The following is a 27,130-nucleotide window of genomic DNA, read 5'->3' as shown; positions in this document are numbered from 1 at the left end:
AGCACGTATGTGTTCGAATTGGCGAATATATACAGCATGTGGAATATTAAAACAAGAGAATAATGAATAGAGCAACGAATAGAGTATCAGTCATGTTCATCACATTGTTGTTGCTGGCTACGAAGTTTAACGTCGGTTCTTCAGTACAAGGCTTCAAAATGAAAACAATCGTCACTTTTATCCATCGGGCTTAAAATGAGCCTTTGAGTAATGTATGTGCTAAATCGCTAGATCTTTGTAAATGAGAAGGAAAAATAATGTTAAACTAATATAGGACGACACTTTTCTTTCCGATGTGTTGTCTGAGTGTAAGTTTGCAGGCACACTGATTCAGTGATATTAGTGAATCTATTCAGTTCGAAACAATGTAAAATATATCCTCGTTAAGTGTGTAATAAAAACAAGCAACCGGCGTTTGCGCACTGTTTACTAAGGGGGACTTAGTCGATCGGTGTTTTGTGTGAAAAAAGACACTATGGCAAAAAGCTGTGGGGCAGACATTAGGTTGTTGACGAACAGATGCAGATAGCAACACGTTTGTAGGCGAAAAATATCAGAGCACCAAAGAAGAGGAATAAAAGTTTTCGTATTAAATAAATTGCCAAATTTCCGTGATATCGTACGTGTTTATGAATTGGTGAGTGGAAATATCCAACAGTAGAAAGACACCTAGGTAGTCAGGGAGACTGGTATACAGAAGACGATGATCACAGACTGTAGGCACCCACAAGATTAATCGCTTTGTGGAAGCTGCACGAATGTTCCCGCATGACCCATGGAATGTTCAGAATACTCTTTATATTCCTTCAGGTAGTGTTTGGCCGACTCTGGCCTCTTGCTTTCGTCTACTTTTATTCCAGTCCAAATGGTAGGTTCATCGTACTGCTTCCTGAACCAAGCATTCCTTTCCGCTGAAGAGAGTGAAAACAAGAATATTAGCTGAATATTTTGCAGGTACGTTTTCAGATTACAACGCGTGGTTCATCGGGTGTGTCAATGCTAAAATTTACCAAAAATGTGCACCATGGCATTTTTCACTGACCACTAGCATCATTTACTGGAAATAAACATTTAAACCCATAAACATAGTAGCTGTACAAGTCAGTCTTCTCGCAGACGAGAAGCCTTGCCAAACTGCATTTTCAACTCGTGCAACGAAACAACCCGACACTTTTGAAAGCGGGTTAACTCAGAGTTGATGTCAAACGGCTGTTTAGAAGGTTCAGAGATAAACGACAATAAAATATTGACCGTTTAGTTGGTGACCTCAAAATATTGGTTTTATTGCTTTTACATGCCTTATTCCATGAAAGTCTTCCACTAAAATGGTGATTAGTTGCATAACTTCGTATCTAAGCCGTTTCACAACTAAAGTTCTCCTAGTAATGGAACAGAGAGCCATCTTCGAAACCCACAAATAGCCACCAGAGTAAATCTCAGAAGCAGCCAAAGTAATGGCAATGATGTCCACAATGGCCACTGTACTTCATAGAAATACCAGTCTGAACACCAGTGCTCCACTGACCTACAGCCATGTCAAATCGTTTGTCAGCCATTGTATCCAGTGGGGTAAGGTTTAACAAGTCTATTATTCGAAACTATGAGAAACTATGAGGGGCTTGAAGAATGTGCATGGGTTTATATTGGGTAACTGAAATTATATGAATCCACGTGTCGGCTGTGGAACATAGAAGGCTGTGTTTACAGGGCAGTTAGATGCGATGAAGCTTTCCAAGGACGAGTGTGTTCACATTACCTTACTTCAAATGAAAGAATACAAACGAGCCCATACTAATGTGCAGCTACTTCTACATAAAGATGCGGACTGTCAAAAATAATTGCTCAAATAGCATTCACAAATTACTAATTTCCGTGTGCAAACGTCTAATAAAGCCTAAAACCTGTCCACCTTCGATATGCTAACTTCCCTTGAAAAAGCGTTCTACCTAATGGGAAGATGGTGGCATATTGCCCACTGGCGCAGTGAAGTATTTTCACCAACAGAGATCAATTAGGCGTAACGAAAATTGTCACCAAGTTTCATTTATAATCCCCGTGACTCCGAGATTTCGATTAATTGGGCACAATCTAAAACTTCATCCACCTAGACAACTCTTACCCGAAACCTCCCCATAATTGTGCTCTGAACGTTCTCAAGAGTCTCATCCACAATAGACGTTGAGAGGGGGCCAAATTCTTATGCTTTAGAATGTTCACTATCTCTATTACGGACACTGCTCTTCGTATTTTTTGAGCAAACACTATTGGTCGTAGTATGACAAACTGATCCTCTTATTTTCCGATTTGCTCTGCATTCCTTAGGATCTGATTTGTGAGAAATTATATTCCGGCAGGCAAGGTAGCTGGAAGGTTTCAACGACTTCATGGCACTCATCACAAAGCACGGCCAGGCTTCGCAGAATGCAGAGCTTACTCGATGAAAATGTATTCATTAATATGAGCAAAACAAATGGAAACGTTCGAGACCATCCATGCCGTTGTTATAAACAAACCTACGGTGGGAACAGAGTAAAGTGAGACTGACCCATATTGGTGTAAACGCTTAGGTAGGCATACATTCAGATTGATTTTTCTCACAGAGTGCTCCAAGTAGTAGGTAATCAATGTAGATTAGTTGATGAATGCTTGCTTTAGCAAAGCTATTTTCATTAGCATGGATCTTTAGATTGTATCGCTGAGTGTAGTACCCTCCACCATACTAAAATCCTCCTCAACAAAAGGGCCTTTGTTATGGAGATTTTGCGTGGCACAGGGTCACTAAAATTTTGCAAATAGTTTGCTTCTGAATGCACGTGTTCCCGGGATAACAGTTGAAACAACATTCTGAGTCGTTATTTCTCTTGATCTTTAAACGTACTGGTCCTTCTTGAGGATGTACTCGCAAAGTAGTTCGGGGTCTACAAAACAACAGAGTGAACTTAACATGACTCAAATCAAGCTCAGATTTGAAAAACACATGGGACCAAGTGCAATTCCATAAGCGCCATGAAGTTTGTCAGGTCAAAGTACACCACAACTGCAGAAAAAAGCTCAAGAGCACCTTGAAGTTCTTAGCCGGTAGACAAGCCTAAATACAAATACACAAGACGAGTTGAATATGCAACACTTTTATTAGATCGCTGCCACATTAAGTGAATTGAATTAATACTGTTTAACGACAATCTTCTGTACTAAGATTCCACAAACAGCAAGCAATTTTTTTCCGCAATTTTTCTGGCGTACTGTTATATACTACATACTATACTATATATTAAAAGTGGGTACACAGAGGATGAATATCCAATGTTGAACCCGGAAGGAATTTCCTCTATTTATCCAGGCAGCGCACTTTGGTGGAAACATTAGGAACCCACTAGACGGAGTTGCAAAATAATTGCGCAGTCAATCTTTAAAAGAATCCATTTCATGCATGACTGAATACACATATAACACATCTATTACATGTGAGGTTCGGCTCCGTAATATCAATCACATCTGACCGCAGGTGATGTATGAGTAATGCTCAACTTCTCATCCAATAAACGTGAGTGCTGGCTAATTGATTGACAAAACAGAAAACGATGCACGGGTCCTTAGTGTCTGAGCTTGGATTACCGCCAATGTATGGAGATTCAAGAATGATTGTCCTCAGTTTTTAAAAAAATAAGATACAAAAAGACTCAAATCAGTCGTGATCTGGCAGAACAAGTTTGATCTTTAGAGCCAGAAGGGTTTAGGTTGAATAGCCTGAGTGTATAATGTAAATGACTTTCGAAAAGATAGGTGAATTCTAGCAGTAAGTCTGTGATAATGGCTCCATGAGGAAATAGATGTACTCTCTTACCACTACTCATTCAAGAATGGAGCACAGGCTAGATTTATTGCCAGAAACTTATTAAAATTTATGGGTTTTCAGCAAAATGACGCAACTGAACACAGCCGAGATTTCGGTTATCTTGTAATATTAAAAGTAGAGTCTTGATTCCGACCTCAAAAAGCTGATGTGCAATGCTAAAATGCGATGATGTTTTGTGAACGCAAGTTTTGTTGGCATTCACAACAACCGAGAAAATGAAATAAAAAACTATACGAAATCTTATTAGAAGCGTGTCAAACAATGATTTCAGTTATCAGTAAGGTCAACTCTTTCATCTGCTGTTTATGCGGCCTAATATATCTCAGAGTTTCTATCATATTGATAATCCTAAGTACTGTAGGTGTCCGAAAAATCACATCGGATGTTCGTACAATTTATGTAGTACACCACAAGATTGTTCATCTGTTCAAATAGTAGCGGGTTACGGAGAAGGTGATTTCTGGATTCCGTCAAAAGCCATCATTTTTCGTTTGAACAACATAATGGAATTTAAATTTATGGCATCATGAAGCACTTTATGCTAATACCACATGCCAAAACATAATGAGTAATTGATCTGCAAACATTTCGTCACCATTCGGGGAGACATCTTCAGTGCGCTGTTGCTTGGGTCGGGGGCCCAGCAGCAAGAACGAACAGATCAACAGCCACATGATCAATTACCACAATACGCATGAGTTGGAGCATTGTAACAGATGTTGAAAACGGCGCACGAAAGACTGGTCCAATATGCTTAAACTGCTACAACACTGCCTGAGGACTTCAAAACCACCTGAACAACAACAAAAAGTCACAATAAAGTCAGAGTGAAAAACACAGTGTGGCCGTTTCGAAGTCCACTACTAACAAAGATACGTAAATGTTGGAGAAATCTAGACGTGTTCATCATGGGTCGGGAGAAGCGTGCAAGCGGACACGGGATCGCCATTTGAGTTCAGCACACACATTCCTTAGAAATCTCGTGTTTGAAGCCCGTTGTGAAACCAGTAACCAAGTGGGCGCTGGCAAAGCGTGCGTCGCTATAGAACAGTGATTGCTGACAGGAGTATTGATCGATTTTACGGTGATGCAAACGGTCGTGGATAAAAGCGGTCTATACAACACCCACCCAACAGCGCACTTAAGATGTCTCCTCGAATGGTGACGAAACGTTTGCAGATCAATTACCAAGCTCGGCGAACAGATCAAGAGCCACCTGATCAATTACCAAATATGTGGTTCATATTTGGTCATATCAGTCGAGGTTTTACAACTTCTGACACATGCACCTAGCCCTCCAGTAAACGACGTGGCTTTCAAAAGCAATTTATCTCAACAAGAATCTTTCACATGCAATGACTCACCTATAATGTCATTGATGCTGCGATTGTCACCACCGTATTCTCTAGGGAGTATAGCTTGCAAACCATGCACTTTTGCAAAGGCCTTCGTTATATCACTTTTGGACCGAATTATCTAGAATGGAAAAAGTATGCAGTACTACCAGACAAAGATTTTTGAAAAAAAATCAGAAATCGCGATTCCGAGTGCCCTGTTGAATAGCACCAAGCATGGGAACATTGGTAATGATTTCAGTGCGTTAAAGACCTGTAAAGAACTGTAACTTACACTAAGCGCTGAGTATATTATTATTATTATTATTATTATTATTATTACTCAATTACCTTATAACAATGCTACCCGCACGACACAACGGAGAAAAAGCCACATCTCAGGAAACAAGTCATCTGTCAAGGGTTTATCGCTCTTCATCCGATGCAATTAAACAAACATGATGCTGCTAATAAGTTGTTCTGAATTTGGCTTAGTTTGAAGCTTGGTATGATGTCATTGGACCGATTTTGGTGGCCTTGGTACGCAATTCAGGTTGATTATAACAAGCTGTAAAAAGGTCGGGGGCTTAAAATCTGATAAATTTCGGTTGGGAATGCTCATAGGACACCAGTACCTAGTATGACCTTGCAAGAACGCCTAAAGATGAACAGTGAAATTCGCTAAAAACAGCCCTGACATTTGTTTAAAATCACAGCGCTACCGGATCATGAATATATGTGAAAAACAACCTGTGAATAAATTTGATGAAATAGATTTGCTGCCAACTTTTGTACTTTGTCCTGAGTTTCTCCAAGGTAAGCTCACAAAAAACATACTTAGAGAACTTATCCTGGAACGACTGCATTAATTCTTTATTTCGATGCCGGTTGTATAATCTCTCTCTGATGCCTGAGCAACAGAGTCGCCCGGGGATAAATCCGAAATTTGCTAGAAATCTCGACTTCAACCTGTATAATCACGGTACTTTCAATCAAACAGGAGATTTCTCAGCCTCAGTCAAAGAAAGTGAAACGCCATCGCAAGAGACAATATCCTCTTTCGGTTTATTTTAGAAGATCCCTACTATAAGCGCGATATAAACCCGATAATGGGGACAAAAAACTAACACTCAGACTTAGTTGCTGTGCATGTACATACTTGCAAGTAGTCTCTTGTTGTTGTTCCGGTACACCAAGACAGATACCACGTTAGCGAGATACTCGGATAAAAATAGCATAATTCGAACTGTCCGTTAAGAATTTGCTAGTCAGCCGCTTCTATCTAAGACCTGAGGAGTACGAACTATTTCTGGCAGATTTTAGGAATCTGGGGTTCACTAGCGACCACCGATGTCGTCGCCCAAATCCGACCAACATCAAAATAAGCATATCAGTACCGTCCTAGAAACAAACATTACGAAACTTGTTGATTATGATCAGTCGTTAAAATTTCATTTAAAATCTCACCTCAATCTATTCGGTCAACGTATATTTTTGCTAGAACTTCATAGACTTCGAGAATCTCCAAACAAACTTTTAAGTGATAAAAAACTGGTAGTGATCGTTACTATGTCAAGCTACTCTGAAAGAGACCAAAGAACTTATAACCTAAACTATCCTATTAATCTACTTCAACCCCCGTCTGAAACTGCATTTGGAATCACATGCATCGAATAACGGATCGGGTCAGTCATTTTTCATTTTTTCAGATTCTAATGGAAAGGAAACCACCTTTGCCGTACAGTCTCCATCATTAGCCAAACGCATTTGTTATCAGATAGACATGGCAGTTTGAGCTGTGTTTTGAGCTCAAGGACTTTCATTTATCATAGTGATTTATGGTCAGTAGTTTAGGGTTCTTGACATTTATGGGCCAACGGACATTTCATTGTGTATGACTAATCAACTGCAACGCTAGTAAAAACACTTCTGGGCTAAGACTTTCCAGTTAGGCCATTTTCCACGTCAAACATTAGTCAATGGAAGCTTGATATTGTTTTACCACATTTTTATGAATATGAAGGTGGCCAGTCATCCATCTTCAAGCAGTACGACTTCGCCGTAACCTGAAAGATAGAGTTCACACAATGACACTCTTTTTAATACCTGTTAGCTAGGCTAGGTTGATGCTGGTGCAAATTCATTTTCTCTATTAGTGAAACCCTTTACTGTAATCTCTCTAAATACAAACTTCCGTGTGAAATGTCACCTGTATAGATAAACACTCATTGGTCTTCAGTTTGTTGAGAGCAGACAGGGAATTTGAGCTGATTCTTACAACGGAACTTTCGATGAGCTATATGCCTTCAGTACACATGTTTTCAGAAAGTTGCTTGATGCGGTATCACCACGGTCCCTACGGAATTCAGATAACCAGGTCATGAAGATGCGTCCACTTTAGTCCATGAATCGAAAATACACGGTGCTATTCTGAATGATCGATTGTGATAAAATCATACTTTGGTGCAGTTATGAGGAAGAATGTTTATAACTAATCTCACATGAACGATGAGACTACTTACTCTTTCTCTCAGTTTTGGTTTCATCCACGTGAACATTATCTTGAGAAGTTGATCCATCCAAATAGGTTCATTGTAGTAAATAAAAGTTTTAATACGGGCCGGATATCCCTCCTTTGGTTGTGAATTAATGGAGTAATCCGATGTGCCAAAAAAATAAAAACCTTACCTGAAACATTTTGATGATTTCCTTAAAATTCTTTGCGGGATTCATTTTTTGCATGAGCTTTGATGAGACATTGGTCATGTCCATGAATAAGCGAATACCGCATATTTGTACTCGCGGGTCTTCAAATATCCGGTCCATATGAAAAGTTACAAATTTCAGTACGAATTCTACTGGGAAGTTTTCTTTGTCCAGGGCAGCTGTCGAATAATAAAAAAAAGTTATTGAATTCACCTCTCATCGAGTGCTGGTGCGCGTTTAAAAGAATCAACCGAGGATGTTACAATTCATTGTGGCATATTATGGAAAGCAATGCACTTTGCAAAAAGGCTTATTGGCTATAAGGTTGGATGAAAAACCCCACTTCATTAGTATAAGATGTGTTCACCAGCTCACTCACGCTGTACTTAGCCCCGGTATTTAAGGCGCGAGACCGGAACCAGTTGAGGAATATCCTGAAGAAAGGAATACCTAACCCCCAAATTAATATCATCCATGATTGTATGAACTTTTTTGTTTTTGAGCAAGCAATAAGCATGCGATGGTCCGGAGAATTCGCGATCCTGATGAAACTGAAATATGGCAATCACAGTAACGGGATGTCGACCAGTTCGGATCACCCTTACAATTGGCACAAGATGTTTCCGGATGGCACTGAGGTTTTCGCATCCCTTAATTTACGTAATTCGATGGCTTACTGTAATGTTGTACCAATCGGTGTGCATTGATGTATGTAACACATATTCGGTCAATCAAATACATTAGTTTGCCTTTCTTTCTGGGTCATTTCACCAGCAGCACTAGCAACACATATGTTCATCACAGGTTTACCTGGGCTAAACAGACAAATTATTTTTGCACAAACTTGTTAAGACTGAAAGAAACGGAAAATGAATGGGTCAGCGATAAGTTGTATCACATCTCCAGGTCAACTCCTCACATTAGTGTCAGAGGTATTGGGTTAAAAAAGGTGATGATTGCAAGTGAAAGTTGATCACAGGTGGTTTTTGGTCAAATAAGAGTAAGGAATCTAAGAGACTACGAAGTATCAGTGCTATTTTCGAGTGCATCTCTATGCATGCGATGCAATGACCAGCTTTCCGTCGATCTTTTGTCATTTTAGACGATATCCACAGTTATTCGTCTGTATCCCAAGATAGTTAAAAAATGGTAGTTTGGCATTCTAGGGCATACTAACTACCAGACGTCCGGATGAGAGTTTGAAACCTACTGTCCAACTCCACAACTAATCTGACCCACACATCTAGGAAGGAGGTGGTAATGTATGTACAATTTAAGGGCCATAATATCTCAACACCGAGTAGGAACTTCAGTCCACTTTAAACCGCACTTGAGATGCGGCTCAGTTTCGCTTAACAAACCGAAAGATTATGCTTTGAAATAGTTCCAAGAGTTTGTGTAATCATTCAGTCCTGCATGCTACCTATAAGTTCACTTGCAATTGCGGCGGCAATTATTTCAGCAGAACTGATCGATTTCTTTTTCAAACTTCTCCTCAAATCGGTCGCTACGATCAGTGAGGCACAACGTGTCAACAGTATAACAGCCAGACTGAGCTTGAGGTCATCGACTGAAAAACACGCTACTTAGACACACCGGATAGATGACCCTACTCATAATATCGCTGTACTATTAAGCAGTCAAAGTGCAAAACATCAAACGTGTTTTATATCCCTCGTTGCTGAGTAAACAAAGAAATCAAGGGTTCTGGAGTTAGGTTGGTTCCTGCTACACCATTTGAATTACTGGGCGGATACATGTTCATAAGGAACGGCTCTCTAAATCGAACAACTAAAATAACACGCTTCTGAAAAAAGGGCGTTTGCTTGCTAGAAAAGGGCTGAAAGAAATTACCGGAAGATGTTATCCTGAAGAAATCAAGTACGAGCACTATGGGGCGTAACGCCATAAAACAAAACCTATTTAAGCAGTGTAATTTCATCCTGAAAGGTAACACACCGTGAAGCAGCCAAAACCGTAACCTAGTAAGACCATGCCAATGTATGCCACATGCAACCTGAATCTTCTATCACTATGCACATGCTTGTCCTGGTGATATAAAAATGGTCTCAGACAACCCTATTCTCTTCTGCAATTTTTTTGCAGAAGACCAAATACTGGTCATTGGTAATAATTTACAGGGGATTGACTGTTTCGCTTGCCCTGGCCTTCCAGGTGGATTAGCACTTCAGCCCTGTAAACTCTCAAGAATAAATTCCTCTTCATTATTGGCAACGAGCCTCAACTAGTGATCTTTTCCACTATGGTGGTCGTTGGCGTGTTCGCTGAGCTGAGCGAACAAGCCATTGTTAGATGTGAAGCCTCAACTAAACCTCGCTGCGCACATCACCAAGTAGGTAGCATCTTGCGAAAGTGTCTGGCCTTTGTAGCGCCTAAGTGCTTGTTCCAACTTGACCGCAGCTGCCTTTCGGTTTGATGTTGCACAAAGCGGCAACCATCCCTGTTAGTGCGCCTTCAGTTAGAAACAGACCTGGGGCAAGAGACAAAAACCTAGAAAATTACTATCCACTGGCCTCTTTTCCTTATAGGTAGATTTTCTCACCTAGTATTTAAAACCTAAACATAAAAATGATAACAAAATGGTGGAGGAATGAGTCTGTGTTGGTGTTCCGAGATCAGATGGCAACCAACAAGCCTGACACGGTGAATCTTGCTTACCAGCCAGTAAGTACAGCCGCTCTGCTACAACATGGAGGGTTTAGGCAAACCTTCTTTTGATCGTGGGTCACACAAACAATGTCCGGATGTTCTGCCAATAGTTTACGTTTACTTCCGGCGGGCTAAATATTTCCTCAGTGTTCTATTTTTATCTACTAAAAGCCGCACAGGCAAATTTTGCAGCCGATTCTGAAAAAAAAAACAATTCGATGGACCGCTTTATGAGGACGTGCAGTGCCTGAGTGTGATACACCTCTGAGGAATACAATTCTGGTCCTTGTTTCTGGACGGTTTTTAACGGAATTTCAGAATGTCTACTTGACGTGTGTATGAATCCATGGAAGCTCTAACGTATCCATCTTTGGGGGTCACTATTTCTGTCGTGTATGAAGACCAGGTTACTGGGAACAATTTATCAAGGCACGTGAAAATAAAATGCAGCACAGAATAAGAGTGATGTAAAAATGAAAATGTTACATACAAAAACTCAGCAGAGATGCTTTATTCAGAAAAATGGGGCCCACGTGAAGAGGAAACTTACCTGGACGCACGATAAAAAGAAATGTCCCGTCGTCCAGAAACCCAACCGGAATGTGGATCCTGAAAGAATGATTGACTTTTGTTAAAACGATGGTACAAGTAACCTAACAACACGTCGGAAAATTTACTCTTCGAAAACAAGAAAGATTCATGTGCTGCTTCATTGATTATTGATGTTTTAACTCCATGGCATCCTCAAAACTAGAGCAGTTTCTTCAACTTTACCTGATAATTTAATCTGCAATTTGAATTTCCGAACAAATGTGCACACCTGCGTTTGGGGCAAGTATCATTGCACCGGCAACATTCTCCGTTTGGGTTGAATTTACAGGCAAGTGTAAATAACGAACTCAGTTTTACTGTCCGCTATACATGACAGTTTAGCGCATTACTCTCAGGCCATATCAGAATTCTGTACTACCAGTCTTGAAAGTTTTGATTAAACTCTCAGATTATTCGTCCTATCAAGTATAAGTAAGTCCACGTTCTCTAACCTAAATGGCGTGTTTCACTGAGACCTATTTTTTCCAGTGTATCTAGTCAAAACTGCTTCCAGATCTTGTCTAGCAGCAACAAAGCTCTAAAAATGTAAGTCCTCGTCGTAACAAGGGACGAGAATGAATACAAACGTTCAATCGACACTTCATGTCGTCCTTTTGTCCATACTTACATAGAGGGTATAGACATTCGTAGTCTTTGTCCCTATTTGGCAACTTATATTACAATACTTATAACTCAGTGATAGAAGTCATTTATTGGTTAAATGCCGATCGCCAATTTTAGGTATTTGCTGTTCCCAACAAAGAATGTTGATTACCCTTCGAAGTTAGCGAATTACACCTAAATTTACCAGGGGGGTGAAAATGATAGTTCTAAATTTTTTACTGAAGCATGCAGTCACCAATTCCTCCATCGAGCTGTGGTATGCAAGGCTGCTTGACTCATGCTGATTGCAAATACTTGTAACTTTAAGGCCAAATTTTCTTTCTTTCTTCTTGGAAAGTCGACACTCCACTGTCGCATCCTGACTGTATATGAAAGCCACCAGTGTCGCCGCCTTTTCGGCTGAGTTTGTCTCCCCTTAGCCCATTACGATTGTCGGTGCCTATTCACCGCAAAATGGGCACTTCCCCGGTACCAGCTCAAACATGGACCACATCTATGAGACGGTCGGATGCGCCATGTTCTGCTACCTGTCCAAACCATCTGTGCCAGTGCGCTGTCCTACCCGAGGGACAGTAGGATTCAACTCCTGACTTTGCACTGGCCCGCCACAGACAATCGGAGAGAGGATGATATCTCGACAAAAACACTCATTCGAGTATCAATTCGGTTTTCAAATCTACTGGTTTTGGTGTCTATCATTGTCTGTGCAACGGTGCTTTGTCAAACCCATTCGATTCCATTCGAGCGGCAAAGCGACATGTGGGTCGGGCGGTCGGAAAAACGACCTCGGTTTTGAAGGTGACACAGTCACTGCGGCCTAACCCAAAAACTCGCCATCCGGACGTTTAACGCCCACTGAAATATTGTTCAGAAGTACACATTGGCGTTTAGAGTCTTTACAATGTTGATGAAGTCTGTGGAGTTTCTTCCAGGGCTACGCCGTTTGCAGCAAACGCAGCGAATGCACCCATTATAACCAAGCCTGTAATCATTTTACCATTTTCAAGGTTTTTTTTCACTCGAAAGGCCCAACCAACAGTGAAGAATGAAACGAACCATCATCCCACTCAACGAAATCACAATTTAAATCACTGCTTCGAGGAAGTAGTTTTACAAGAGCATCGATAAGTTGTATCTTTTTTACGTTGCTCACAAACTAGTAAATCTATTATTTACATGATCATCGTACTGTTGATTCGAGTTAATAAAAGCAGGTGTAATTCGGACTGCGATAAGTCTTATTTACTCAACAGCGGTCAGAATCCAAGAGTCCCAGACCTCTAAACTCAAATTACCTTAGACCTGCAGTGGTTGTGAACATGTGCCACGACAGCACTTGGAAATTGTGTGGATGCTGAAATCACCAGGTTCGAGGAAATTGAGCTTATCCACTCAGGAACCCCAGGATTGACAGCATGCTTTCCTCAGTTTCAGGCTTACCGGGATTTAAATCAGGTTACTTCAATAAAATTTGAGTTATCTCTAGGTAGATAGGCTTATAAGCGTAATACTTGTCACAAAACGAAACCCCACACGGCTGTGGGAATTGTGCCCATAGAGCAAGCATCTCCAACGAAACAGACTCATTCAAATCTAAAAAAGATAGGTTGGTGTTGGAGAAATCTAAATGTGTTCACCATGGGTCAGGAGAAGCACGCAAGCGGAGGCGGGATCGCCATTCGAGTTCAGTACACACATTCCTTAGAAATCTCGTGTTTGAAGCCCGTTGTGAAACCAGTAACCAAGTGAGCGCTGGCAAAGCGTGCGTCGCTATAGAACAGTGATTGCTGACAGAAGTATTGATCGATTTTACGGTCATACAAACGGTCGTGGATAAAAGCGGTCTATACAACACCCACCCAACAGCGCACTGAAGAATGACGACGAAATGTTTGCAGATCAATCGCCATGCTCGGCGAACAGATCAACAGCCTCATGGTCAATTATCACAATACGCATGAGTTGGAGCATTGTAACAAGTGTTGAAAACGCCGTAGGCAAGACTCTGATCCAATATTTCTAAACTGCTGCAATACTGGGTGAGGATTTCAAAGCTACCTGAACAACAACAACAACAGTAAGTTACAATGAGTTCAGAGTGAAAAAACGGTGTGGCTGTTTCGAAGTCTACTACTGACGATTGATAACTCGGAGACTGCGTTTATCTGATGAACTTTAAGAAAAGCCTTAGTCGTTAGTGGGTTATCGAAGAGCTTTCAGCGTCCTAATGAGTAATGTGCGATATCTTGAATATCATTCCAACTGAGAAATAAGGCAGCGTTTGTGCAGCATATTCAGTCGAGGCATATCATGAGTTAGGGACTCAGCTGAGATCAGTTGATCATATATAGGCACACATTTAGCCAAAGGTAACACTCTTTCAGTCCATAAAAGCTGGATGCTTCCGGTTCTGTTGGATCGTTTTATAGTACTGACTTATCTAATACGTTGACTGAGAAAGCATATAGTTGGTCTGGCACCCACTAACCCTCTGAAATGACACCGATTTCCGATTGATGCACAATGCATCTTTGGTATGTGTGCAATGAATGACTACCACCGGTTGTGTGCGTCAACTAATTGTTCAGTCGATCAATACTCCGTCAGGCATTGATTGACTGCCTGCAACTCATGTGACTACTATGCCGACGCGCCAATGCGTGCTATTGCCAACATGAGGTGGGAAAATGAAGTCTGCAGAAATGTGCAGTAGACCAGAAATGTCGATGTCACGTTTGCTTTGCATAGTTGAGTAGCAGGGGAAGTCCCCTCAAGCTTAAAATGGGCTAAAATGCTTTCTCGGTACTATTACATTTCACCCGTTTCCTACCGAATGTGCTGCATTTCGACTCCTTGTTGCACACCAGTATTCAGCAGGTACACTAAACTAATTATGTTGTTGCATGACCAACATACTTATTGATAATAAGATTAACATAGTTTCTAATAAGTGCTTCTTTTGAAACTGGACGTTCGAAGCAGCTAGTTATACAGCATCTCCAGGTATTGAGCTTGTTTATTTATTAGTTTATTAATTTGTTAATTTATTAAGTAATCAAAACGTGATACGTTACATACCTAAACTGCCCACAATATGGTTTCGGACCACAAAAATCTGACTACTTATGGTAAATAACAAAGTATCCATTTGACAAGTTAACTAGACGTCAATGTCAGTTTGTGGTCAGAAGCCATGTACACGAGGCAAGCCAGTAATCCAGGAAATCAATTTCGACAACATAAGTGCAAATATTCTATATACTATACTATATTGCATATACTATACTATGTATAGTGTACTGTATACTGTACTATATTCCATACTCTTGTACCCAATAGGTTTTCTAATTTTCACAATAATGTCTGTCCCTTACCCACGACCCTGGAGACCTAGTGACATGCTTTTTTAACGCCATATGTGACATGAGCTGGGAAACTTGATTAGGACTCTTGGGATTCGTGCACTCACTTCGGCACGACGGAAAAAACATCAGTTTTGAACACTGATAATTTGCTGCTGTAAATTCGCGCAATGACTTCATCACAGACATTTCCCTCGAAGCCAATATAGTTACCGAGGCATGTAAAATTCTCCACAACCTCCATTGAACCTCTGGAATGCAAGAATTATATTCATAGACTATACTCCATGGACCATGACTCCGAACTTTAAAGGCGTAAGGCATCTGCCGAAAGATGGTATGAATGTGACCAGTTTATTCAATAGACCTCGTGTCTGTACCTCTTCTTCAAAGATGCCGGTGTGGTCTGCCTACTCCAGGTATACAATGTTCTCATTAGCACTGATATGAACACCGAAATTGTCTCGTTATTTCATCCACGACGAAGTTGAACGAGAACAGAGAGTGGACATCTTTGTCAGACACCACACTTTGTTGGGAAGCTATCAGAAAGCTCACCATGCACTCTCACACATCCAGAAGTTTGTGAATATAAGGACTGGATTAAGCTCGCAAACTTATCGGGCCAAATTGTTGAGCCAGTGCAGTCAGGATCACTAAACGGTCGACAGAATCGAAAGCAATTTTGAAATAAAGAAACACCAATTTTTCGGGTTGTAATTACACACGGTACTTCAGTAACACCGGGTGGCGTATGAAGATTTAGTCTATAAGCCTCCACCCGGTCAAAATCACGCTTGATGCTCCCTGGTCAAGGATTCGTGTGCCGCCGCACGATAACGAAGGATAAGTGGTATTAGAAGCCTTGTTACGACGGGAGTCATACTGATGCCTTTGTGGTCACTACATTTATTGCAAGCAACTATTTCGAATACCCAGTTTCCCGTCTGCGCGGATAATCGATTTTAACTGGCTTATAGTGGTAATTTGGTCATGACCAGAATGAGTTTGCTGCCGGACCTTCAAAAAAGCCACGGTTATTCTGTGCTTGGATGAATTACCCGGATTGTAGGGCAGGTAGAAGTTTCGGCATTGGGTAGGGCCTTGAAATCTATCTCCACTGGTCATCAGTATCCAACATCGGTCTATCTAGCAGCCCGTTGGAGGGCCCGGTCCATCTGAGTGATCGATTCATAAACGGTTATCCTACTTAAACGCCTTAGGTTAGTGGAATACATGTAGAAGCGCATCTTCATACAAACAGGATCAAACTATTTATAACTATTCCCTTGCGTATTGGTCAATCCCATTTAATGTTTTTTCGAATACAGCTCAGTTCACCCAAATGACAAAGACACAGTCTACGAAACTATTCTCCATTCAAAAAGAGCACATATCAGTCTTTATACCGCTACACTTACTGAAGCGATTTTGACTGAAACCGCGTATGCTCATCAGGTGGCCCATGCCGCAGCAGCATTTACACGTGTAAAGCAAACAAAGTTCCCCTAGGTTCGATTATCGTTCTTGACTTTTGTTATCATTGAAACCCAATCATCAAGACGCATACCAAATGGGAGGTTGCAGAAGGTTGCAGAGGTCAGAAGCCACCTACACAAAGCAAGTCAGTAATCCAGGAAATCAATTTGACAACCTCAGTGCGAATAGTCTATAACACTTCCACCTAAAAGGTTGTCTAGTTTTCCATTAATGTCTGACCCCAAACATCCCCCAATGAAAGCGCTGGCATGAAAGCTACTGAATAATACCGCTGTTTCCGTTAGGCCGTGTTTTCACGCCTTTGCCGTCTATAATTGACCTGATTGCGATGATCCCAAGGGATTCCTGGGACATTAATGTAATGCCGAAACAATTGCGCGCTCACATTTTCTCCTCTTACTGAATTTGTCTGAAAAACAGACCTGGAAATGTTCTCTAAGGATTAGAAGCGGAAAGTGATCGCTTACCCGGAGTTCAGATATCTCTCAACAACTGGGTCACTGATAGGTGGAAGAATAAACCATTTGGAGGTACTACACTTTTCCGACGTTCTCAAAGTGGCGAAGTTGTCCATCCGACCTTGTGCCACAGAATGCTCATATTTAGCATGACGTAGGAAGGCAGAATATACGCGGTCATCTATGAGGAGAAGGAAACAAGTCATGCTCTAAATAGCCATTAGCTCTCGAATAGATTTCTTTAGTACGAAACTGCGGACTAATTTGCCGCACTGAAGAAGGTAGCAACTGATTTGTTTTAGGATAGAATGGGCCTCATTGCCAGGACAGATAATAAAACCATTATCAGATGTTTATTTTCTTGTAAAACCGTAGGTGAAAAAGGTCTTTGGAAGATGACTATTCATAACGGAAGGTCACCTACCATGAACAGGAGCGAAACCCCGCTCAAAGCTACACATCAACGTACCTCCAGTCCACTACACAAACTGACGGTGTCAACTCGATTGATGGAGAATCATTAACTGCTTTTTGCAGACTAACGCAAAAACTCGGATAGCGTTAGAGCTAGCAGTTGATGCAGTCAAAAGTTCAGCGTCTGATAACATTGGTATTATTAAGGCTGCTCATCATCATCATCATCATCATCATCATCATTATCATCATCATCATCATCATCATCATCATTGTCAGCTGTAATAACCGCGTACTCGTCGTAGTTGCCGCAGTTTCGTTCGCTGAAAACTCTTCAACACCCAACGACCAATTTTGCCGTTCTTGGGGCTCTTCATAAACGAGAGATTCATCTGGGTTCTACCTGAGTCCCATGTCAAAACCAAATTGGTATGCCAATAACACTCGGGCTTTATAATATTCTTCGGTGTTTTATCAACCGAACTGAACGACCACAAATGCATTTCGTTTTATCCCAAAAAATTTTTTTATTTCGGTGTCCTTTAGAACAGCGATCAGATCAACCTTGATAACAATGAGATGATGCTCACTCAGGCTGACATTTGGAACAATATGACGAAGACAGTTACTACTTCAGAATTTAATACTGAACAATACTATGGGTAATAGCATGCGTCCGATTGTAATCCGATCAGCATGACAGCTAAGCACAATTTTGTCATTTTAGGTAAAGAAATAGAAACAAAACCATTCGATTCCGATACTCAAGGAAACACAGATCTGGCTGGTTAGTTAGTTTTTCACCATATGGCTGTTGATCCGTTCGCCGAGCTTGGCAATTGACTTGCAAAAGTTTTGCCATGATACGAGGAGACATCATCAGTACATAGTTGGATGCATACTTTCTGTTTTCTTGCGTACGTTTACATCGCATTGGATTATCTATTATCCTTTAAAGTGATTGCTTAGTTGTATGACAGAGTTCCCCGTGAAGTTATCGGTCCGCTCGTGATCTTTGTTACATTGTGCTCTGTGTTCCATTAAGTCGATGTTATTCCAATGCCTTTTATTTTTAGTATTTTCTTCGCTCGTTTTGATTGCACTGTGTTGAGGTTGTTTGCAAAGCCCTGTTTTCTCCTTTGTAACGACTACGGTCCCTGGGTCCACCGGTTAATCCGCTATATTGCTCTACTGATTGGGACCTTACTCCAATAAACTTAATGTGGCTTTTTGAATAGAGCTCTCCTGTCTCTTCTATGACTTCCTCGTCTCGTTGCTTGTACACTGAATAGCTCTGTAATTCTGCGTTCTCTTCCTGTTAGTGGTTGATAAACTAGGGTCTATTTTGGTATGTTTGCTGATAGCTTGTTTACTGGAGTACCGCGCTTCCATAAATCTACGTTCTTGCTTGAGCCAATATGCAAACGCCGCTCCAGCCGAACTTGGGTCCTTCTTGATCTTTGTGCACGAAGATAACAAAAAATTTATCGTGCCTTTGTGTAGGGAGCTTGTGTTAATGTATTCTGGTGGACAACCTCTTTCCTGTGTGTCCTATATATCGTTTTAGCAGTCCTTGCATTGGATCCTCTATATGATTGATTTCGATAGTGTCCTCCGCAAAGTGTACGCAGCTTTGTAAACGACCGTTATATTGTGTTATTGTAAGATACAAGCCGTCGTTCCAACAGTGTCCTTGATGTGTGACTGATGTGCTTCCATTTTGTACTATTTTGTTAGTCGTATTTGGCTCCTTAAGTGATCTTCAGGTGAAATATCTCGAATATCCATTTTTCTGGAACGATTTGCACAGGCGTTTTCCTTATTTAATCTTGTATAAAATTATGATGCATTGTGTCGACCGCTTGAAAAGTTTCAGAATTCAGCTTTCTTGTGTAACAATGTGGATGGTCTCCTTGGTAGTTCAGAATTGGGTCTGTATGCGTTGCATTCCTGTAGACCTCGACTTGTAGCAGTAAAGTGATGATGACCTCCAGGAATCCCAGTTTTCCGTCGTTCTCTTCTTTCGATGTTGCCGAAAACCTTGTTTAGTAGTTCGCTTCCTAGCTGCATATAGCTCTCTTTGATTACCCCAAAATCGCCGTCCACGTAGCCGATCAATATTTTGGGAGTTATATTAGGCAATACAATGTCCTCCAGGTTTTGTATTATGACTTCTGTAATAAATCCTGAAATCGGTGACCCCATTTGTGTTCCTCGTAGTTGTTTGTGATAATTTCTGCTGACTTCAACATTTGTGATCAAGCACAAGTTGAGTAATCGGCATAGGCCTTTTTTCCTGAAGCGATCCTGTTGGAACAATTTAAAATGTCTGATTATTGTTTGTCAACACCTAATCAGCAATGCCTGACAAGTTTTGGGGAGGCTGAAGAACGTAAGCATCTATCATGATGAAACAGCGTTTTTATTTAATGTCAGCCCACCATTCACGTCTGTAGAGAAGCAACTGTGCCCGAATCACCAGATAACGGCGGCATGCCAACTGGAACCCCGGGAAGAGAAGACCTTAGCTCATTACCCAACTTATGCTTGACCACATATTCCGAATTCAGAACATACTATTACGAACTTACTGGCCGGAAGGCCCATAGTTTGACCAAATCTTTGCCATAATGACTGATCTTGCCTAGTCTCTGTAATGTGGCATTAGCTCAGCCTTTAAGCTTCTTCTGAGCTAGGCAGCTAAAGGGTTTCACAGCTGGAAGATTAGTCATTATACTAATATCTTGTTTCGCCATAGTTGCTAATCAGAGCAACCAGTGTGCTCCTACACCCTAAGTAAGAGTTAGAAACCTGAAAAGAATCTTGTTTACTTCATTGTAGGCTATATTCACCGGCGAAATAAATAAATGCTTTTACCAAAAGGCAAGCTTTCCGCAAAATCTAGAGCGAATACTGGCATGCGCCCGGAAATTTAATCGCGGTGACGGAAAGCTGGTTGGAAATGTATATATTCTGGGGGTGGTGTTTTGCGTATGTCTCATTCCAAAAAGAATATGATAAGTATTCTGAAGCCCTGTTAGTGAGTGTACTCAAAATGGACCTGTACTGAGGAGTTCTAAAAAATAGACTCCCTCGAATAGCAGAGACGTCGGCATCTGCGCTACATTAGAGTAGATCATGACAAAGCAAAACAGTGAAATATGCTACGTAATTCCACTTCACAAAATTGCTGTCAATTTACTAGTGGTTGAACACGAAAGCCAAGGAAAGGAGAGATAATTTCATCGGCCGTTCCAAAAATATGACAGCTAGCAGAATTCATCAGGCGGTTATCGTAGATTTTGAGCAACTGAAGCGAATGAGCATTAAATACCTACTATCATTTGAGAGCCCAGCAATTTGAAAGACAGAAGGCAAAAACCTGCGTTATTATTGGTTTGTCATCAAAAACAGCTATGAAGATTCTTCATGCTTGCATAATGATGAGCTTGGTGACTAGGGTGTCATACAACTTCCGGAAGATTATTGTGATAGTAAGAGGAGATTTGGCCATTCGCAATAGAAATTTCGTCCGGTAACGGAGATCAGTTTGTGCTGATGGTCTAAGAAGCTCCGTATAGCTGGAATCACCAGCAGTGCTGACCTCAAGAAACTCAAAGGTTTTGAAACTGTGATCCCCCGGCTAGTGTTTTGAATGCCTAACACTGATAAGTAGTATGAGTTGGTCACAATTACATAGGGTAAAGAAGACAAGTCTTTTTAGTGAATCGAAGCCACTTATCTTAGGAAACCGGGTACTTTTTAACTTTTGGCGCTTAGCTTTTGAGTGCCTGGCCACAAAGTATAACAACATCAAACATATAGGTAGACATCAATGTTTAATGGGTGAACAAGGTTGTTTTTCTTAAAATTCATGACAAACCTGTAAAATAAAGAATAAGTAATAGGCACGGTGTTCACCAATTCTGCCTAACCTTATGTTGCCTACTTTACACATCATTTTAATACAGAGCTGGGGAGCATTTCTTTGAGTTTTATTTGTTCTTCCATGATTTGATACAATAGATAAATTCACAGCTCACGCGATACAGCTTGCAAGAGACGGTCACTCCTACTCTATGCATTACTAGAGAAATTAATGTGGTAGGATGTCTGCGTGACCTCAGTTCCCTCTTGGTGATAACAGAGCACCACATTCGTCCACGGTCGGTGGAACGATAAGACTTCACACAGAACTACGTTACATTAGGCTCAAGAGGTTATTCGAACGACTTTGCTGAACTCCGGAGGCTGTTTGGACTTGACTGGCGTGAGAAAGATTTGGTATCAATCAGAACCATGCGTATGGCCATACAGTGAATTTTTATGACAAATATAGAGTGGGAGTAACATCTCATAGTAACGTGTCGAGCGTTTACGAAATGCACTTATTTGCAAAATAATTAGGTCTCAACAAGAGATTCAAATGAATTCAACTGGATCTCTCATTTGTGATATTAGTGATTTTTTAAATTTTAAGCATTTCTAAGGCTGTCTCGGCAGAATTTGTAAAGACAAATTAAGGTATCATAACGGACGCCAAAAGATGAGCTCAAACCACCGGAACTGAAAAATCCTCGAGGCAGGCTAGACCCATTACCTCCTACTTTTCTTATGTCACGAAACGTTATTAGTTAAATGAACTACGGTAGTTTTGTGTGAGCTAGCCAAAACGTTTCCACAGTAGTGTGATAACGAAAAGCAATTGGCGTTCTAGCAAATTATCTGATGTATTCCCTACAAAAAAGCGAAAACGGTGTGTTAAACTTGCTTATCCTACTGGATAGTATTCTGATACTGTCGCCGAAACAGTTTGGCTTATGCTGCCGCAGCGACTTGCCTTCCAGGGTGAGGTCCTCTTGTGCACAGTTAGACATGCAGCAAGAAGTGACCGCTAGTCAGTGCCATTGTCGTTCTAGTTTTTAATTACCATCCAGAATGTTTGAACAAACGCCTTGAGGAACTGTTGTGCTAAAATAGCACAAAATCCCATGGATCCAGCTGCGTGGTTTCTTTCGCAGTAAAGCTTCACATTGTGTTTGTATGGTGGACAAGCGTTGATCTTAAAATCCGCGGTTGCGCTGTCAATGATGATGATTCCAAGGACAAAAAAGGGCAAGTCCTTCCACCATTCATCTCCTAATAGCATCAGTGCAGCATACTTAGTTGCAATTTCTAGCAATCAAACATTTTCTTAAGAAGCAAGCCCAAAATTTAAAAATGTAGAGACTATATTAACCATTATTTCAGTTGACCTTTTACTGCTAGTTAACTGAGAGTTAAGTATAATTAAACCCGTTTAAAATATCTATATTTTAAGACGCCAGTCAAGAAAGAGAATGATATTATTAGGCTCATATAAGTGCACCGTAAAATTACTCCTTCAGCTTACCGTCTGGATATTCCAAATGTTTCGTTGAGGTTATCCATCTTCTCAGGCTTGTTATATGAGCAGCAATGTGTTCCGGATTTTCATGCAATTCTTTCTTTGCTATCTTCCGATGCAACGCAGTTAACTCAGGATTTGGCGTTAAAAGCACATCCTCTCTTCTTCCAGCCATTCGCAAAGTTGTCGCAAAAAGCTGTTGGTGTTCGTAACGTGCAACGAAAAACAGTGTTATAATAATGGTAAAGGATGGTAACGTAAAATATAATAAAAAATGACCAGGCCAGGTTTGGTTTGCTCACTTTAGTGCTGTAAAGTTTAGGGATGATCCTTCATGAACAAAAATCATATCACAAAACATCTGTTATTGTGCGATCGATTCAACCTCAATTTTTTGTCATCGGTCGTTTCATATTTCTTTTCCGTTCTGGAGCGTTTCTTTCGCACAATCCACAACAAAGAGAGAAAACTGAGGATTTTATATTAGTTATTATTTAAAGTTTATAGCGGTATTTGCTGTTCCAAGGCTTGGCGCACCGATTAACGGCCACCTGATCAATGGCCGGGAACTCGGATACTTGACGTCTGAGAACATTATGTTACCAATACTCTGGCAGTCTGAAAACACCTACGCCATGGATTAAAAGGCAGAATGTCATTAATTACTGTACCTGATTTTCCTGACGCCTTACTTGGAATCACTGCTGAGCTTGCTTTTCATAAATCTCGTTTACTGGGTAAATGAATTATTATAAAGTTGGAATCGTCTTTGTCTCACAAGCCAAACAACCAGAGTTCAAATTCCGGCAAGGCTGTTCACGTGTTCTACTTTCTAGCTTTGAAGGAAACAAAGAGCACATTTTACGCATTAATCTACTTCATGCGGAATTTCCTGAGTGCTTTTGTCAAAAAGGCAATGTTGCATTCAAGATTAAGTGGCTGGGCTATTTTCCTTGAGGAACCGCAGAATATTCGCTTCCATTATTACTGACATTCGGATCACCAGACAGTTATTTCTCAAGCATCCTACACTTTTGTCGCAGCAAGCAGAAAATTCTGCTGCCAGAATGTCCTGTAATAGGATTTCTTGCAGTAAGAAAAGTCTGTTCTTTGTCTGACCGCTTCCGGTTTTCGTTTCTGGCATGATGGATTTCAGTTGGTGTAGGCCATCGAACCATTGCAACAAAGAAGCCAAACCATGGCAAAAGGGTGACGGCCTTAAGACATGTGTTAAATTAAACATGGATCCTATTTTCTTAATCAGCGCAGAATGAATCGCCACAAAAAAGCCTTATTCTTGGTTGTTGACTGCTGTTATACATTTTGTCCTTATCTTACACAAACGTCTGTACTCATCTTAGTTTGCACGACTGACTTGTGTATAAACGGTTCTTAATGGGACTTTTGCCAAACACGAAATGCTTTTTCCGTAGGCCCCTGATCGTTATTATTTGCCTGAAAACAGCTGTAGCTCCCACTTTCATGAAATGCCAATTTTTCTTTACTATTGTCGTCATTGTATCGTGTGATGTAAGTGTCTGTAAGACGAATGTTTTGATGTCCTACTCGGAACATGAACTTGGGACGCGTGATTCTGATTTTTAAGTGCTTGGTTTCAACACTCAGGACTGAGACTACAATCGCAGCCTACAATACAATCAGGTCTAGTTAACGACTTGCTGGTTTTACTCCAAGCCGGCGTTTCTTCTACCGCTACAATCCATGTTTTCGAGAGCATCATCCAGGGTGGTTCTATGCCGGACTGTAAACACGCTGTGGCATTACCTCTTCCACTACTCGCCCCAAGATTGCAGTCATCTGTAGTCGTGCAAGCTGTGTTTTGATAAATCAGTGAACTTGAAGCCAGAATACCTCCCAACGGACGCCCCATTGCCGATTACGCGGATTCGCCTTGGACCTGTATTGCCTAGACTTTCACCATCCTTTACTATTGTGCACGCCGGTCCAGTGGTAATACCAAAAGTTTTCAACTGCCCATAGTTACTGCACTATGTTTATCTTCCGATTACGGCCAATCCGATAGCTTCGTGTTTCTGAATCTCAAAACCCTCGTATACGATCTATAATTATTCGCATATGTGAATTGTGAAATTCCATACTACGACTCTAGTGGACAGTATTTTTCTGGTTTACCAGGTCTTCGTATCGATCACCACGTCCGACTGCTTTCCAGATAAACACGAATGCGATTTGTCGGGCTTACATGTAAAACATCCGATCCAAGTTGTGGCCTCCATCAGCTTTTGGATTTAATTGTTTGTTCCCCTTCCCTCGAAATTGCTCACATCAGTGAAGTTCATGAAACTACCTTAATGCAGCCCTCAGTCACTACTGATCCACTGACCTCATTCCAAGGGTCACTGGTATAATGGTGTATAAGTATTTGCTCCATGATGCAAAAGCTTTCCAAGACACTATGGGTGAAACGCAATTTCGAGTCACGCAATTTAATCTTCTTATAGCTTCTGAATAGATGCTCTAAGATTGAACCATCAATAACACGTCGGAAATCCTGAAGTATATGGTGCCTGTCAGTTTGACTGATTTATATGTAAGTATTGGTGAAGTTCAGCCTTGCTTACTGGGCTTCGGCTCATGAGCTTTGTCTCTGTCTTCTATCCACAGAAATTGTCGTGAACACTGCCTTCGGAAAATCACTGACCACTGATGCTTCCATAGCGTGCACAATCCAACCGTCCTGACCACAGTAGCTTTGTTTCATGAACAAGAGTGTGGACTGGTCGACCATTCAACACCTTCTGCGGTCTTCTTGTTGAATAACCCTCGCTTTTTGTGGATGACGGTAGCGCGTGACGACCACATTTTATGTGATCCCCCGGAGGACAACTTTTGTCGCAGTGGTCGACCAGTTTTATAATGACACTGAGTTTTCCTTCTGCATTCTGTTGTCGTCTCAAACCTCATGGCATTTCCTACTGTCGAGCAGCAAAGTACACTTACGCATACTTCTGTCTTATCCAAGAGTAAGGATTGCTGTGGATCTTGGCTTCCCTAGATAAACTCGACCTCCGGGAGCTATTATCTCTTTTAACGTAAGAAGTGAGGAATTTCACCAATAACACAACTTTTCGATTTTTCATTCTTGTAACTTATGAGGAGTTCATGAGGGGCTCCGTAGGGCTCTAATAACAAATTTAACCGTACTTTGGTTTATGTGCGCTGCAACAGCGTTTTTAAGTGTTTCATCCATGGATAAACTGCAGTTGTTCTCCATCTTTGCCTAAGGTTTCAAACGTTTTTAAATATAATCCACGACGGCTTACACAGTTTCCACATGTAGGTGTCGTGAGCGTTTTTGACACAAACAGCGCCACCAGTTATATAGTTATAGTTATATAGTTTCCATCGTATACGATGGAAAATGAGTTATCTATTGCACTGGTGCAATTGGTAAACAAAGAAAGGACGAGGAAATTTTCGTGAGTTTGTGGTATAGGCATTAGTCGGAAGTGAAGTTCATTCCAGTTAACCGATCGGTTGTGCTCCTTTGTAGACTTCACATTTTTTCAATAAATTTATGCAGCATTCCGTCACCTAGCTAAATCAAACAAACCTACCTAAATATGCTTACACCAAATATATTAAACCAGATTTATGTTGAAGAGGCGGATTTGCTGAGATAAAGTTAGGCGGTCATTGCGTACATGATCGGGAATACCCTAGAGGAGCTCACGCCCAATGCGAAGCGCGCGGGCTCCTTGAGAACGCTTAATTTACCGGCTCCGTACATATGCAGGAATACGAACATTTGCTGGAGTATAACAAACTAGTTCGAAATTCCGAAACCCACAAAAACCGTGCGACCAAACTTGACATAGATGCACTAGATGTTGTTCCCATCAAATATTTTCATTCAACGTTTCAGACGTCTTATACGATATTCGGGATGGCACTTCCACGTAAGACTAGGCAAGCCATCTCTAGGAGACTACGAAATTTTCAAGATTACCATTTCATAGTCAAGAATGTCTATGTTTAACAAAATTTTCAGCAGGTCATTATCACGCTGGACTATTATAAGTGAGTGGTTCTTCAAGGACAGCAGTTACCTGCAACTAGAAAACAGCGCCCAGTGAAATAATACGTCATAGCTTGTGGGAAATGAGATTTGCTCACACTGGACGGAAGATGCTGGTGGCTCTTCCGCTGCACTGAGATTGCTAGAGTTAGCATTGTACTGTTGGACG

General features: G+C 41.0%; 1 protein-coding gene across 1 annotated transcript; it reads right to left on the bottom strand.

Annotated features, from left to right (window-relative positions):
- T265_02838 (hypothetical protein) lies at positions 1-26,641 on the bottom strand (the record flags this gene model as incomplete). Its single annotated transcript, XM_009167182.1, has 8 exons — positions 1-911; positions 5,221-5,332; positions 7,713-7,823; positions 7,879-8,075; positions 11,117-11,175; positions 17,111-17,282; positions 22,908-23,097; positions 26,588-26,641. 7 exons carry the CDS (start codon positions 23,074-23,076, stop codon positions 733-735), a joined length of 999 nt encoding a protein of 332 aa, XP_009165446.1.
- Positions 26,642-27,130: the final 489 nt, after the last annotated feature.

This window comes from Opisthorchis viverrini (assembly GCF_000715545.1).
Source record: "Opisthorchis viverrini unplaced genomic scaffold opera_v5_37, whole genome shotgun sequence".
Taxonomy (NCBI): domain Eukaryota; kingdom Metazoa; phylum Platyhelminthes; class Trematoda; order Opisthorchiida; family Opisthorchiidae; genus Opisthorchis; species Opisthorchis viverrini.
This window is presented reverse-complemented; position numbering and strand designations above follow the sequence as displayed.